Raw genomic sequence first — 17,800 nt, forward strand, 5'->3', positions numbered from 1 at the left:
CAATTTCTTTAGTCATCCAGCATTCCCTATACCTACCAGCCTTTCCTTTCACATTAACAGGAATATACTGTCTCTGGACCCTCCTAATCTCATTTCTGAAGGCTTCCCATTTTCCAGCCGTCCCTTTACCTGCGAACATCTGCCCCCAATCAGCTTTCGAAAGTTCTTGCCTAATACCGTCAAAATTGGCCATTCTCCAATTTAGAACTTCTGTCTGATTGGCTGATAGCTTGCCTGTCCATTGCTGCATGCCATAGATCCTCTGTACAGAGCACCAAATTAAAGCAATAATGGAATAGTGGAAGTTTGTTTTGCATGAACAATTTTGCTGAGGTCAATTGCGAGCACTGTTTCTTTGTCCTTCACTGCAAAGTTCAGGGTTACAACCATACTCACCAGATCAGGATTGGCCCAGTGCCCTTTAAGTGCAGTTGAAACCTTGGCAATGATGAGGTCATTCATTTGTTGTGTTGCATCTGCATTATCCCTGGAAGTTAAGAACAAAAATATGATGATCATATAAATGCACTCATAGCAACACAGTAACAAAGCAAATAAATACATTCCAACTAAGGTATTAAGCATCAGAATGGCTCAGCTGGAAGCATTCTTGCTGCATTCAAAAGGTTGTGGGTTCAAGCATGACACCAGGACCTCGGCCCATAAATCAAGGCAAATATTTCAGTGCAGTACTGAAGGAGTGGTGCTGTATCAGATTCTTCAATGGTGACACAATAAGGCTTGGTCTGCTTTTATCAGGGTGGATTTAAAAGATCCTGTGGGATGACAGAACTAGCAGCAGTGAATTAATTTGATGATGCTGCCAATATGTATCACTTGCTCAAAAGAAAAATAGCTAAATAATAAATTCCAACGAACTCTGACAAGAGCTCATCGACATGAAACATTCACTTGGTTTCTCTCCATGATTTCTGCATGAACTTCTGGGTATTTTCAGCATTTTGTTTTTTAATCAATTGGTCATTTGTCAGAATTTTCTTTGTATAAATTAGCTGAATTAGTCTGTTTGCATTAATTATACTTCAAATGTAATTCATTGCCTGTGAAGTGCTTCATGCAAAAATTGGCCATTCTCCAATTTAGTATACAAAAAGATTGTACATCTCCCTTCCTGGCCAAGTTGGACTGTCTTGTAATCTTAATTTCTTACTGAACCCTGAGCTGAGCTTCCTACTGTACATCCTCTCAGTCTTCAATAACATCCATTTTCACCTGCTGAAATCTTCATCAATGCCATTGTAAATCTTTGAACATTCTCATTATAATGCTCTCTTGGTTAACTAGGCAACATTCAGAAATGTTAGCTTGTCCAAAATTGTTGTGTTATGTATTCTGACTCTCAGCAGATTCTTTTATATATCCCCCTTGTACTATCTGACACACACTGGCTTCTGATCCCTTTTGATCCAGCAATGTTTCAACTTGAACATTTTCATTCATGTAGTCAAACCAATGCCCACGTTCCTAATCGCACCAACCTTTGCTGTTATTCTCTGCTCTTTTCCAAAGTTGGTTGATTATATATTCAAAATGTCCATTGTCTTTCAGTTAGCAGCTGTGTTTTCGGTTGCCTAATTCCTAAGCTTTTCCTCCTTTTCAGTGCTCACTGGAGTTCAGCAGAATGGAGTGGGGAATCTCATTGAAACCTATAAAACTCTATTAGGACTAGTAGATGCAGGAAGAAATTCCAACAGTGAGGGAGTCCAGAACTGGGAATCAAAGTTAGAGGTGACAGGGTACACCAATTAGGATGGAGAAGAGGAAAAATCTATTCACCCAGAAAATGGTGAGCCTGTGGAATGCGCTCCTACAGAAAGTAGTCAAGGCCAGAACATGGTATAATTTCAAGGAGGAGTTGGATATAGCACTTAAAAATAAAGGGATCAAAGGATGGGAGGAAAGAAGGGACAAGCTATTGAGTGGAAGTTTAGCCATGCTCATAATGAATGGCAGAACAGGCTTGAAGTGCTGAATAGCCTGCACTTGCTCCGAGCTCCTATGTTTCTATGGAAAATCGACTGGAATTTTGATATTGCAATGAGTAGAGTTGATATGGGGGGAGCAAGTAGATGCAGTTTACTTGGACTTTTAAAAGGCTGTTAACAGGGTCTCATGTAAGAAATGAGCATGTAAAATTAAAAGCACACAGGATTGGGGATAGTGTATTGACATGGATAGAGGACTAGTTGGCAGACAGGAACCAAAGACTAAAAAATAAGCAGGACATTGTCAGCCACTTGAGGACGATGACTAGTGGGGCACTGTAGGGATTATTGCTTGCATCCCAGCTACTCTCAATATACGTTAATAATTTAGTTGGGGAAACTAAATGTAATATCCACAGGTTTGCAGACAACAGAAAGCTGGATGGGAGGGTGAACTGTAAGGAGGATGCAGAGATGGACAAGTGATTTGGACAAGTTTAACGATTGGGCAAATGCATGACAGACGAAGTATAATGTGGAATAATGAGAGGTTGTCTACTTAGATAGCAAAAGCAGGAAAGCAAATTATTATCTGAATAGTGATAGACTGGGTGAAGGGCACGTGCAACAAGACCTGGATGCCCTTGCCAGTGAATGCAAGCGCACTGGGGCAGCAGGTGGTGATGGAGATAACAAACAGTATGCTGGCCTTCATAGTGACAGGATTCAAGTACAGGAGCGGGGATGCCTTGGTGCAAATCCACAGGACCTAGATGAGGCCACACAGAGTATCATATACAATTTTGGTCTCCTTACCCAAGGAAGTAAGTTCTGGCTATGAAGGGAATGCAACAAAGGTTTACCAAACTGATTTCTGGCATTTATTCATAAACAGAGACTGGATTGGGTAGGTCTATGCTCACTGGAAACTACAAGAATGAGGGAATCTCACAAAAACCTACTTAATTCTAAAAGGACTAGACAGGGTAAACGCAGGCAGGATGTTCCTGATGACTGGGGAGTCCAGAATCCGGGGTCACAGTTTAAGGATACAGGATAGGCCCACTGAGGACTGAGATGATGAGGAAATTTCTTCAACTAGAAAGTGACAGAATTCCACAGGCTCGCCAAAGAAAGCGGTCAAGACCAAAGCATGGAATATTTTCAAGGAGGAGTTAGATGTGGCTCTAAACCGATCAAAAGATATGGGGTGGAAGTGGGAACAGGGTACAAAGTTGGATTATCAACAGATTGAATGGTGAAAAAGGTTCGGAATGCCAAACGAATAGCCTACTCCTATTTTCCATGTTTTGTATACTCTACTCAATTTTTCACTAGAAATGTTATAAAAGTAAAACTGTCTAGTGAAATAGAGTCACAGAGATGTACAACATGAAAACAGACTCTTCGGTCCAACTTGTCCATGCCAATCAGATATCTTAAATTAATCTAGTCCCATTTGTTAGCACCTGGCCCATAACCCTCTAAATGTTGCAATTGTACCAGCTTCCACCACTTCCTCTGGCAGCTCAATCCATACATGTACCACCCTCAGCATGAAAAAGTTGCCCCTTAACTCTCTGTTAAATATTTTTGCTCTCACCTCCAGTTCTGGACTCCCTCCACGCAGGGAAAATACCTTATCTATTTAGCCTATACGTGTCTCAGTTGCTTTTATAAACCTCTATAATGTCACCCCTCAGCTTCTGATGTTCCAAGGAAAACAGCCCAGTCTATTGAGTATCTCCCTTTCACTCAAATCCTCCAACCTTGGCAACATCCCTTCATAATCTTTTCTGAACCCTTTCAAGTTTAACAACTTTCCGATAGGAGGGAGACCAGATTTGCACACAATATTACAAAAGGGGCCTTTTGTACAGACGCAACATGACCTCCCAACTCCTAGGTCAATGCTCAGACCAATAAAGGAAAGCATACCAAACACCACCTTCACTATTTTATCTCCCTGTAACTCTACTTTCAAGGAACTATGAAGCTGCACTCAAAGGCCTCCTTGTTCAGCAACACTTCCTAGGACCTTACCATTAAGTCCTGCTCTGATTTCTCTTTCCAAATGCAGCATCTCACATTTATCTAAATTAAACTCCATCTGCCACTTCTCAGTCCATTGGCCCACCTGATCAAGATCCCGTTGTAATGTGAGGTAACCTTCTTTGCTGTCCACTACCCCTCCAATTTTGGTGTCATCTGCAAACTCCTATGTTCACATCCAAATCATTTATATAAATGACAAAAAGTAGTGGATCCGCCACTGATCATTGTGGCACACGACTGGTCACAGGCCTCAGTCTGAAAAGCAACCCTCCACCACCATGCCCTGTCATCTACCTTTAAGCCTGTTCTGTATCCAAATAGCTAGTTCTCCCTGTATTCCATGTGATCTAATCTTGCTAACCAGTCTACCACGAGGAACCTTGTCGAACACCATACAGATCACGTCCATCGCTCTTCCCTCATCAATCCTTCTTGTTACTTCTTCAAAAATCTCAATCAATTTAGTGAGACACTATTTCCCACGCACAAAGCCATGTTGACTGTCCCTAATCAGTCCTTGCCTTTCCAAATACATTTGAATCCTGTCCCTCAGAAGCCCCTCTAATAACTTGCCTACCACTAATGTCAGGCTCATAGGTCTATTGTTCTCTGGCTTTTCCTTACCACCTTTCTTAAATAGTGGCACCATGTTAGTCAACCTCCAATCTTGTGGCACCTCACCTATGACTATCAATGAAACAAATCTCTCAGTAAGGGGCCCAGCAATCACTTATTGACAATTCCTTTATCATTACAAAATGTAAGTATTTCTTGCAGACAAACACATATAGGGTGTAATTAATCCAAGTGAAAAACTGCATGGTCAGATAAAATTAAATGTTTGAAGAAAGTGCACCAATGATTTCAAAGAGCCACAGATTATCTGAAGCTGCTCTTGAGCTTCTGGATTGACTGATAAAACTTTTTCTATTTTAAAAGTCCACTTCTTCTGGCTGAGATCTGAATGAGGGACCTTGAAACCGATAGCTGATTGACTAAGTGCATGCCTCGAGTGGGTATTGTAGCAACTTTAAACAAAATTCAGGAAACATGCACAGTTGGTTTGTCACCCTCTACAGGGTGCAGACACACACCTCACACATATCACAGATGGAATGTAAAAGGGTCAAGTTCATTTTTAAAAAGAAATAATAGCATCTTTAAACAACAGGGCATGCACTACTTGGGAGACGGACCATGTTTTTTTCCCCAACTCATTTTAAAAGAACGTCCTAACACTCAATTTCAAAGATACTCCTCAGGTACAAAATGAAAGCTGGTGACAAAGCTTTGACGACCTGACTAGAGATGACTAGTCACAAATGCCAAGCACCATATCAATAGGTACAGTCACCTTCTGCCTGTCTCCAGCTCTTGCATGAGGTCAGCTTACCATCTTCTAATATTGGTACACAGTGTTCAATGCAGTTGGCATGTGTTGAGCACAGAATTGGACATTACTGTTTCTGAGAGCACATGATGTCTGTAGCTTTCCCGAAACATACTTTTAAATTTAGCATTTTAAGAACAGTTGCGAAGGATCCGTTTAAAAGAGAAATGTTGACATCACAACATCTTAAATCAGAATTACTCTTCAATAACTCCAGTTTTCTGATCCAATGGTAACCTTGCTTCAACTGCTAGGGACTGGGATCAAATCCCAACAATGAAGCAAAGAAGTGAAGAAATGAGAATAGAGACAGAGGAAGAAAAGAAAATTCATCCTATTTTAGGTGAATATTAGGGTGCAACACTAAACTCTATGTTCTGAAATGACATTTTCAGAACCAACTGCCAAATATTCCTGCCAATGCAGCCCAGTCCCTGATGGAAAACAAACTATTGATCTTTAAACCGACCGTTGCCCTCTAACATCAGACAAGGAGCTCAATCTCCAGACATACCTCGTTAACAAGCACATCAGTTGTCTGACTTCCTCTCTCATTGAAGCAGTACCACGCCGCAGATTATAATCAAACAGCTCTCGGATAAGTCCCTGAGAAACCAGAATCTGCCGTATAGTGCTGTTGGTAGCGAGGGCACGAAGCAATGTAATACAATGCTCAGTAACAGCTGAGGCACAGCCATAACATTTTGTTGAAGAGGTGTGGCCACAGCCAAGGACAGACAGAGCTCGATACTGACTGGCTGTGAATGTAGGCTGAGTTGATGATCGTGATGACTTTGTTGCTGCTTCTCGTTGATGAAGATCATATTCCAGCAGCTCCTTCCGTGAAGCCAGAACTTTCTGCAAAACAACCATGATATCGAAACTGCTGGTCATACAACTTGATGAACCCTACATTAAATGTTCATTAAAAGTTATGCACACTTTTAAATCCAAGACAATTAATCATCACAATGCAGCATATTTAATTTTACAGCTACCTGCTTTACTGTTTACTGCTTTGAATTACATTATTATTAAATCTTGTGTATGTTGGAGACAAACTTTGTATTTATTTGAATTTTTCTACCTGAATGATTTTGGACAACTCGTCGAAGGATGTCTTACAATCTCCACAATATTCCTGAGCCAGTTGCTGGATGTAGCGATTCACACTTGCTGCTGTTGTGCTGATTCCAGCAACGCCACTGGAATCATCCTGGGAAATAAGAAAGAATAAATGATTAAGACCAATTTCTTGATATATAAAATGCAACTCATTTCCACAGCTGTTAAAAGAACAGATAGGATGTTTAGAACATCGAACCATTCAGTCAGCCATTCAGTACTTCACATCTGTTGCGTCTTTCAAAACATTCATGGACATCCCGGCTGTGCTCTTAACTCTAATCTCCTGTTTGCTCCCAAAATCTTCAGTCGAGTGTCTTGGTTATCAAAGATATACCTAACTCAATGGCCAAGCCTCCACGGTTTTTTTAGGAAGAGAATTCCATAAACTAAGGATCAACTGGGGAAAAAAGGCATCTCAGTTTTAAACACAAAATCTCATTTTTAAATTGACCCCCTTAGTTCTATCTTTATAAACTGTATAAAGTACAAAAGCAAAAACACTATACACTGAATCACTGGTTTGTCCCAGTGAGGATTGTAGCCAACTCTGAGCACCATATTTTGGGAAAGGGGCCAAAGCTTTGAAGAGGGTGCAGTTGAGATTTACTACAATGATGCCTGGAATGAGGGATGTCAGTTATATGAAGAGTCTGTAGAATCTGGAATGGTTCTACTTGAAGTATAGTAGGTTCAAGGGAAATACAAAAGAAATGCTCAATACAATATTGGAAATTGTTAGAATAGAGGGGGAGAAATGTTTTCAACTGGTAAGATGTTCAGTAACCAGGGAACACAAGTTTAAGGCAACTGACAAGAAGTCCTAAGTATAAAAAGGAAAATTTTCTGTTACACAGTGAGCTGGTGAAATCTGGAATTCACTAGCTGAAAAAGTAGTGGTAACCAATTCAATATTAACTTTCAAAAGTGAACTAGATATGATCTTAAAAAGGAATATTTTGCAGGATATTTGGTAAGAACATTGATTCAGACTAATAAGAGTAATAGTAATAATGGGCAATTGGCCTCCTTCGATACTGAATGCAAGCATAAACTGAACAAAGCAGATTGATAATAGACTGGCAAATGTTCTTCAGAACCTGAGTGAAGCCAGTCCCCAGTGAAAGACTTTGTTGCTAATGTACAGAACTGAATGGGTAAAGAAATCATCCCTTCTTAAATGCATGCCAGACACAGTATCTGCAAGTCATTACAGAAATTGTTCGCTTAGGTTGTATTTCTAGAGATTTACTTTAACATTTGGGATTCCTTCATTCCCTACCTAAATCTCTTTTACCTCCTACACAATCTTCAAAAGTCATTTCCAGACCCACCTATTCAATGCAGTTTTTAGTCATCAACAATAAAAACAGAATTTGCTAGAAATACTTTGATCTTAGAGTAAGATAAAAGGTTGGCACAACATCAAGGGCCAAAGGGCCTGTACTGTTCTATGTCTACATCTACTCAGCAGGATGGTAGCATTAGCACAGAGAAAGCAGAATTAACATTTTGGGTCCAGTGACCGACCCGTCTTCAAAACTGATTTTAGCTACATACAGAAGATGGGGAGGAGTAAATGATAGCTGGTCACGGTGTCCAAAGAAAGAGAAAAACAGTTGGGCAGACAAAGGATTGAGTAAGAGTCAGCCTGAGAATGAATAGCTGCTAATGGGGACTATTAATAGCTGACAATGACTTGTCTGTGATAGCAGCCCATTGGAATACATGGCCTGGTATGTGGGGATGGGGTAAGACTTGGAGGGAATGTGCTCAAACCCTGGACTTCAGAAGGCCGCAGAGTTCCCAAGTAGGAAATGAGGTGCTGTTCTTCCAGGTTGCACTGAGCTTCACTGGAGCAATGCAGCAAACCTGAGACAGATGTTGGGCAGGGAACAGAGTGGTGTGCTTAAGTGACAGGGAACTGGAAGCTCTTATTTTCATGAAATGAATGTAGATTATTATACTTAGGTGTTACAATACTTGGAATCCCGAGTGTGGAAATTGGCCACTTGGCCCAACAAGTCCACACTGACCCTCTGAAGAGTAACCCACCCAGACCCGCTCCCCAACTAGTCTACATTTACACCTAACCTACACTTCCCTGAACACTATGGGCAATTTAACATGGCAATTTACCAAACCTGCAAATCTTTGGACTGTGGGAGGAAACCAGAGCACCTGGAGGAAACCCACGCAGTCACGGGGAGAATGTCCAAACTCCACACAGACAGTCACCTGAGGCTGGAATCGAATCCAAGACCCTGGCGCTGTGAGGCAGCAGTGCTAACCTCTGAGCCACCGCACCGCCCTTCTGCAAAGCGGTCACCCAGTCTCTTTGCTTCATTTCCCTAATGTAGAGGAGACCACGTTATGAGCGAGTGCAGTACACTAGATTGAGTGAAGTGCAGGAAATAAAAGGATAGGTGTTACACCTGAGATTACAGGGCAAGGTGGTGTGGAGTACTGGGGAGGTTTTGGGAGTGAAGGAGAAGTGTATCAGGGTTTCCCGGAGAAACCACTGGGGAAGGCTACAAAGGGAGGAGTGGGGAATGTGTGTCTGGTGGTGACATCCCACTGGACGGAAATGGCACCCAATAATTTTAGTCACCAGTCTTCTTGTGTCTGGTTCTATTATTGTTTCGGTAAATTTTCTAGTGAGATTCTGTACATAACTAATATGGACAGACTGCCCTGCTGAATATCTTCCAACCAGTGAAACATGTCCCTTTACCTGTGGCTTCTCAGGAGCTGCCTCACTAACTTTCACCAACAAAGTTTCAAGCTGTGGCCTGTGTCCCATCAGCTGATGATAAACACGGTCAGCTTTATCCAACAGAGTGTTTATGTTTGTTACTGCCTGCAAGACCAAAACCAAAACAGAAATAAATTAGTAAAATTATAGCAATTTGATTTAAAAGGCAGAAAGACAAAATATATCAAAGGGGCTGTAATCCAATGAGTTCTCAACCAGACATTCCCCAAACTTAGTCCAAGAAAGCAAAAGGGGAGTGAAATCCTGGTTAAGTCTAAAACTGAGTCAGAATATTTCTCCAGGTGATCTCACCTTCTTTCTGTCCTCCTCATTTTCAATTGGATCCACTGCACAGCATGGTTTGGCGTACAGCATGAAATCAAACCGTGCATACTTGCAGAATCCACAGGCATTGCAAAGGAATGGATCTTTCTCATCATAGTTAATAGACCTAGGAAAGACAGCAGTTGAATTACTCTCAATGATCATTTTTATTTCATGACATTTACCTCAGAGATTACCCATGACAGAATCAAGTTTTTCAATGAAGTACTTGGAGTCATACAGGACAGAAACAGACCTGAGTCAAATCAAGTTACTGGTCAAAAATAGATAGCCGGAACTTACAAACTGTGCAGCCAAAGGTTAACTATAGGCTCCCGATAAACAGGCATTCATAGAGGCATAGAGATGTACAGCACGGAAACAGACCCCTCAGTCCAACTTGTCCATGCTTACCCAAAACAAGTGCAAGGCAATGATTATTAGAAACAGAAAATCTAACCATCTCCCTTGACATTCACTGGCATGACCACCACACAATCTATAAACATCCTCAGAATTATCATTCGTTAGAATTTGAACTGGATCACCTACATGAGAATGCTGTGGCTACAAGAGCAAATTAGAGGCTGAAAATTTGGAAGTAGGTAACTCAGCCCCTATCTCCACAAAGTTTGCCCATCACCTACAACAGACACATGTGGATCAGTGTCTCCCCAGTGACATTCAAGAGGTTTGGCATTATGCAAGATGAAACACTCTATCATCGCACCACCAATCTACTTAAAAATTCACTTCCTCCACCACCAATACACAGCAATCTGCACATAGTCAATTTGTACTGTTGCAACTGAACAAGACAACCTGTCAATGCCATGCAAATGTGATCACAAACTCTACCTTGGTGGTGCTGTCCACTAGTATATAATTCGACAACCCTGACTATGCAAAATAATGTTGGTCAAGTCAATTGGGGTAGATCAGTCTTAGTATTCATCAAATCAGTCAACTGACAAGTAGAGAGCATTTAAAACCATTTAATTTTAGACAATTTTTTAAAATTTCAAATATTCAATTTTATTCCAACTTTTAATAACTATAGGGTGAAAGCAGCTATATTATGAAAACAGAATTCAGAATGCTACCAGAGAAGTTATGTGTCACAGATCTATAATTGACAATCAGCAAAGTGTCATCCAAACCTTATCAATACAGAGGCATTGTCTGACATGTTAATATTGTTATTGCTTTATGTTAATTTTATCTATTGCCAGTTATCTATAAGTCCACTCACCTGCATTTGTGGCACTGGTATACATTCTCCCCACAGTTACCACAAACACCTGGATTGGCAGGAACGGATGCACTGCAGCGTGGACACTGCAAGGTCTCAGTTGATGCCTGGTAATTCTCATAGAAGTCAGCAAACTCAATCATGAGGTTGGATGCTACAATGGGGAGTGGGAGATCAATCTTCACTTCAGTCTGACCTGGTGTTAGCTGAACCTTTTTAGCTTTGTGCCAACGAGCTGGCCTAAAGAAAGAAGGCACATGGTTGGTGAGGCAAACAGTACCATAGAACTGAAGTTAGAATTCAGTCAAACTGTAAAATTTAAATCACGCCTGAACTGATTTAGAATTATACTATTGATGTTGAATACAATAAAATCAAGCAAGACCATGCAAGCAAAAAGACACTGACATTGGGCAATGGTTTCCATTCAAGAAAGAATCTATAGTTTGTATGGCCTTTACTGTCCTCAGGATGTCCCAAGACAATTTGCCATCAATTATTTATCTCTGAAGTGTACATTACTGAGGAAACGCTGAGACTAATTTGGCAACAAGGTCTACAAACAACAGAGAAATACGTGACTAGAAATCACCTTTGTAACATTGTCAGGAGAAAGTGCATCTCCCTGATCTTCTTTGTGTAATGAATGAGATCATCCATGTCCACCTGAGAGGGCAGACAAATTAACATGCCATCTGAACAAAGGCACCTCTGACGTTGCCTGAAACCCAACTTCCCATCTCATAAGAATGTTAGCAGTAAATCAAGGCTAACATTCAGGTAAAAGCATGGTCCAATGAGCACAAAAGGGTGACAGTATGATATTTATTAATAGGGCATATGCAGACAATAATTCACTCAATTTGCACAGATTGCTTACAGATAGCCAGAATTTACACCTTCATTTTGGAAAAATTAATATAAAACATTCATCCATCATTTACAAGCTTGTAATTATTATAGCCAGACACTCACTTGTTTTTCAGTTCTACAATAGCCTGCACGGTTCTGTTGTTGTAATACAGGTTAATTGTGCGAACCATCTTAGTGCGTTTTAGATCTCCAATCTTCACAGTCACTTTGCTGATGGTGTGACTGCCAATTAGTTTCACCACTTGCTGTGTAGTCGTGTAGCGTGTGTCTACTTTTATTGATGAAAGCTTAATATTCTGAAGAGAGATTACTTAAAATTACCAAAATATTTATGTGGATGAAATACAACAGAAAACTAACGTAGAACCAATAGTCCAGTGCAAAGTTTATTCGTTCCTTTGGGAGTTCACATTATGTATCACTCAGTCATCGGGGGAGTGACAGATTTCTGGTTTGACAAGATGGTTTGGTTATGACAAACCAAAACACAAGCAGAAAGCGGTCATATATTTTCAAACCACATGCTAAAGATAACCAAATTGATTTCTAACCAATAATATTCATGAAGGGGACTGATGATGACGACACAGACACAAAATGAACACAAATCTTTATACATTCAAGAAAACAACTTTCCAGAGGAAAATAGCTTTAATTGGTTGATCTTACTGCAGTACCAGACATGCAGCCAAGTATACTTTCATACTTACAGTGAATGGCACCTCAGGGTTATTACAGACAAGACAGGGATCACTCTCGAGGTAGTAGCCATCAAACTCAACGAGACCAGATAGCATACTGTATCAAAGTGAAAAGAGAAAATATCAGAACATTATTAATTCTGCAAGTATCATAGCAACAGCACTTCTTTCAACAATTCTTGGTTTACATATAATTTATTCACTTAACAGACATTTAAATAAATATATTGCTCACTTATAAATGTTGGAGTTGGGGTGGTTGGTGAGAATATGGTTTTGAGTACGAAGAATCTCCACTGCCTTGTGAGAGTATTCTTTCAGCTAGGACAAGAATAAATTCAGCATGAATAATTTAGGAATATATAGAGCTGTGAAATTCCCTACAAGGATTGATCTTGTTAAGTAGCAGACATTGGCCCATTGCCAGTTCCTTTTTACCTTTTTTTCAGTCTGTGGAGTCTTGAGAGAGAAGTACCCCAGAAGATCCACAAACTGTGCAGCTTTGCGTCCATAAGCTGGGAGCTCTGGCCAAATTGACCACATCAAGTCGAGTAGCAGTTCCTGCTGCGATTTGCCAGAACTCCTAATTGAACCAAATAAAAAGATCTGCGATTAGTAGAAGCAAAAACACCAAAGAAGAAACATCACTGCAAGGCAGGCTGGTTCCATGGCATAGCTGATATCACCACTCTCCCACTTCAAATTCCTCCATTCCTCCTCATCCTCAAAGATCCTCTCCCACAGCCACCTCCACCCACACCAAACAGATCAGAGTCTGACTTGTGATTACATAAACACCAATTCCCTTCAATCCCTCTGTTCTATACTACATCCATCTTGGACCTCCACTACTGAGGGCTTACTGCAGCAGAGCAGCAGCCCAACCCGGTTTTCTGGAATCACTTTTCAGGCCGAAGAGAATCTAACAAGAGGGCTGTATAGATGCAACTTAACGTTCCTCTTTCTTGTATCCTGACCGTAAGGTAAAGATAGTCCATTATCATTCAATGATTTCTAGACTTCCCCTAAATTTCTCATTCCTTACAGTTCCTTGTTTTTTCTCATTCACAAAATACTTGCATCTATATTGTTTGGGTCTAAGGTAGGATGACATACTTGCCAAACAGCAGAAACTGCATGTCATCAACACAGCTCAGTAATCCCAGAATCAACAAATCAGATCAAATGTCTGCAGTCATGCCTCCTCCAATTCTCAACGGTAGTAGTCAATTTAAAACTACCATACTTCACAGCATATAGGTCCATGTGAAATCATGATTTTAAAGCAGTGTGTGTCAGACAGTAATTACAAGGTATCTGACATTATTAATAGTAGTTTGTTTATATTGTGGGGGTTTATGCCTACAGCTCAGTAGATTGGCAGAATTGAATTTGAGAAAGTTTTTAAATAAATCTTTTCAAATGCCATTGAGTTCAGTTCACAAAGACCTGATTGAAGTCAGATGCAAATATAGTTTCTCCTAGAGACAAAAGTTCTTGGAACAGTGCTCCGGTTTCCTCCCACAGTCCAAAAATGTGCAGGTTAGGTGAATTGGTCACGCTAAATTGCCCACAGTATTAGGTGAAGGGGTAAATGTAGGGGAATAAGTCTGTGTGGGTTGCTCTTCGGAGGGTTGGTGTGGACTTGTTGGGCCGAAGGGCCTGTTTCCACACTGTAAGTAATCTAATCTAATCTAATTTTAAAAATTATGGGAACAAGTTAACTCAAGAAGAGTTTAGCTTTTTAAGCTTCAAACCAAGCGTTTGGTTAGACTTCTGCAGCTCATTAGAAGACAAATAAAGTCTAATATTTCTGTTTTGACAATGTTGGAATATCCCAGAGAAAAAATGCCTCAGATTTCAGAGGATAGGAACTGAGAGAAAGCAGTTAAGGCAAGCCTACAGATTGGACTAAGAAGGAGATTTTCTGGAAGTACATACAGAGAAAAAATCATGACCTTGCAAAAGGAAATCAGATCGCAGGTGGTGAAATCAGGGCAGGACTTATACACTTAATGGTAAGATCCTAGGGAGTGTTGCTGAATAAAGAAACCTCAGAGTGCAAGTTCATAGTTCCTTGAAAGTGGAGTCACAGATAGATAGGCTAGTGAAGGTGGTGTTTGGTATGCTTTCCTTTATTGGTTAGAGCACTAAGTATAGGAATTGGGAGGTCATGTTGCGACATTGGTTAGGCCACTTTTGGAATAGGACAGATGTTGTGACACTGGAAAGGATTCAGAAAAGATTTACAAGAAAGTTACCAGGGTTAGAGGGCTTGAGCTATAGGAAGAGGCTGAATGGGCTGGGGCTGTTTTCCCTGGAGCATCAGAAGCTGAGGGGTGACCTCAGAGGTTTGTAAAATCATGAGGGGCATGGATAGGATAAATAGACACAGTCATTTCCCTGGGGTGGGAACAGTCAAGAAATAGTAGGCATAGGTTTAGGGTGAGGGGGAAAAGATTTAAAAGGGACACAAGGGGCAACTTTTTCACACACAGGGTGATGCATGCATGGATTGAGCTGCCAGAGGAAGTGATGGAGGCTAGTACAATTGCAACATTTAAAAGGCCTCTGGATGGGAATATGAATAGGAAGGGTTTATAGGGATATGGGCCAAGTGCGGGGAAATGAGACTAGATTAATTTAGGATAACTGGTCGGTATGGGCGAGTTGGACCAAAAGGTCTGTTTTGCTGCCATACATCTCTATGACTCTATGATCTGCTAGCAGTAGTCCATAAGGAGATAGGAGGGCAAGGGATGGATGTAGCCTAACACAAACCCTGAGCATGGAACGGGCTGCAAATTACCATAAGAAGCTGAAGCCCCTGACCGCACTATTATAATGGCAACAAACAAGTCAGCAGATAAATCGACACAAGATGATTACACTGAGGAACTAAACAGGGGACAGCCAGTCTTCCTTATCATACAGATGCTATATGCTGAGAAGGTGCTCCCAATGGGACGTTGAAGGCTAAACAAGGTGAGTGGCTCAGGGCTTCAAAGATAAGTTTGGTCATCGAGATGCTGGAGAATGAATTCCCCTGCTGCAGGAAAATGACCTTGAAGAGGAGTTTAGTTCTTTTCAAACATATGTCTGGGAATGTAAGTCAATCTACATAAAAGTTACATTTTTGCAGAATGTGAAGTTACAAAAGGAAACAGTTTTTAATATCACTTCAAGAAGCAGATGATAAAGAATGTTTTTATGGATTGAATGATGCAGCGAGAGTCTAGTACTTCCCAGTTACAGCCACTTGTTGAAAAGTAGATTGCATTTAGCTTAAAGCAGATCCAGTAATGTGCTCCTGATAACACAAAGAAGAACTACCAAGCATCTTTATGACATATAGATTATTTTCTGTCAGGAGGTTTTATCGAAGTTTGGCATTGTACAAAACATACATTAAAAAGGAATGTGTGTTCCAAAAGGTAGGAAAGGAGCATCACCATTAAAAATGCCACTACAATCCACCTGCACATGTGTAGTTGGGCCTGTGGCATTATGCAACTATTAAAGGGAGGAAAAAGTCATGGTTACACAAATGTCCATTTTAACAATGAAGATACAATGCAGACATCATGATACTTTGCATTGTTCTAAAATGAGGTTGACCTCATTGTGCAATGCAAGATAAACGTTTTATTAATTGACATGTATAGGAGGAGCGTACAAATTGATTATATGGACTTTTTGATTGATGTAAAAAACACACACTAGGTATTAGAGATGTAATGCAAAGGGTATTCACTTCACTTTATACTTCATTTACAGCACAAATCACAAATAATAATGTAGTTTTGCCTTAAATAAAACTTGTCAGTAGACAGTCTTCGGACTTACACCTTCAACTGACTACTTGGAATTGCAGAAATTGCTATGATGCTGTAAAATTCCAGTATTTCAGGTACATAATTCTCGCCAGTTTATCAAGAGTTCTGCTTCATAAGTTGCTGGTTACAGCAAAGTTTGCTAAACTATAACTGCACCTGAACTGTTACCCGTTTGACTCGAAGAGTGTGGTGCTGGAAAAGCACAGCCAGTTCGGCAGCATCAAGGAATAGGAGAATTGACGTTTCGAGCATAACTCTTCATCAGGTGAGGCCCAAGGGGGCGGAGAGATAAATAGGACGGGTGTGGGGGTTGGGGGGTGCTGAGAATATGATAAGTTGATGAAGTTGGGCATGAGGTGATAGGTTGGAGAGGAGGGTGGCAAGGAAAATGGACAGGTAGGACAGGTCAAGAGGGCTGTGCTGAGTTAGAAGGTTGGACCCAGGATAAGGTGGGGAAAAGGAAAAATGAGAAAACTTGTGAAATCCACATGGGATCAATGTGGATTTCACCAGTTTCCTCATTTCCCCTCTCCCCATCTTATCCCAGATCCAATTGCCCTCTTAACCTGTCCATCTTCCTTCCCACCTATCCGACCTATCACCTTCATCCTCAACTTCATCTACCTATCGCATTCTCAACTACCTTCCCCCTAGCCCCACTCCCTCCTCCCATTTATCTCTCAGCCTCCTTTGGCCACACCTTCATTCCTGATGAAGGGCGTATGCCTGAAATGGCGATTTTCCTGCTCCTCAGGTGCTGCCTAACCAGCTGCGCTTGTCCAGCATGACACTCTTTGACTCTGAGCTCCAGCATCTGCAGTGCTCGCTTTCTCCCAGTTGATACCTGTTTGAATTCACCCTTCTGATGTGAAGCTACCTGGAGGTTTTCTCCATGCCATCAACTTAAACAGGTCTGCAACAAAGCAAAAGCTTATATGCAATCTCTCACATCACCCAACACTTTTAAATACTAGTAAACAATCCTGTTTTAGTGGCATCACACCAAATGTCACTTGAATTGTGCACACATGGGCACAGAGCTCTACTTAGCAGTGGAGTTGGCTACAAATGCAGTTAACATAAAAAGGGAATTTATGATTGGAAGCCAGGCTTCAGGGTCCTTTAAATATATGGGATTAGACATGAAGCAGAATAAATCAGAAGTCGCTTTAGATCAACTGTCTTACTAGGAAGGTGTTAACTGCATCCCAATAATTCAAACCAGATTCTCTCAGAACAGTAATTTTGCATCTAGGAAGAAAAAGCTGAAAATGTGTTGCTGGAAAAGTGCAGCAGGTCAGGCAGCATCCAAGGAACAGGAGAATCGACGTTTCGGGCCTAAGCCCTTCTTCAGGAATGAGGAAAGTGTGTCCAGCAGGCTAAGATAAAAGGTAGGGAGGACGGACTTGGGGGAGGGGCGCTGGAAATGCGATAGGTGGAGGGAGGACAAGGTGAGGGTGATAGGCCGGAGTGGGGTGGGGGTGGAGAGGTCAGGAAGAAGATTGCAGGTTAGGAAGGCGGTGCTGAGTTTGAGGGATTTGAC

The 17,800-nt window shown here is 41.0% G+C and overlaps 1 protein-coding gene across 11 annotated transcripts in view; it reads right to left on the reverse strand.

The window, feature by feature from the left end:
* The window catches only part of ubr4 (ubiquitin protein ligase E3 component n-recognin 4), a 202,386-nt gene that overhangs the window by 48,985 nt on the left and 135,601 nt on the right, over positions 1-17,800 (reverse strand). For all 11 annotated transcript variants that reach the window (XM_043675847.1, XM_043675850.1, XM_043675848.1 and 8 more), the window contains 10 exons: positions 12,860-13,004; positions 12,657-12,742; positions 12,431-12,518; positions 11,823-12,016; positions 10,848-11,087; positions 9,584-9,722; positions 9,251-9,376; positions 6,479-6,607; positions 5,906-6,249; positions 397-487 (listed from right to left, as the gene is read on the reverse strand). In XM_043675847.1, coding sequence (XP_043531782.1) covers positions 397-487; positions 5,906-6,249; positions 6,479-6,607; positions 9,251-9,376; positions 9,584-9,722; positions 10,848-11,087; positions 11,823-12,016; positions 12,431-12,518; positions 12,657-12,742; positions 12,860-13,004 — 1,582 coding nt within the window. The remainder of the gene's footprint in view (positions 1-396; positions 488-5,905; positions 6,250-6,478; positions 6,608-9,250; positions 9,377-9,583; positions 9,723-10,847; positions 11,088-11,822; positions 12,017-12,430; positions 12,519-12,656; positions 12,743-12,859; positions 13,005-17,800) is intronic.

Source organism: Chiloscyllium plagiosum, chromosome 34 (genome assembly GCF_004010195.1).
Source record: "Chiloscyllium plagiosum isolate BGI_BamShark_2017 chromosome 34, ASM401019v2, whole genome shotgun sequence".
NCBI lineage: Eukaryota > Metazoa > Chordata > Chondrichthyes > Orectolobiformes > Hemiscylliidae > Chiloscyllium > Chiloscyllium plagiosum.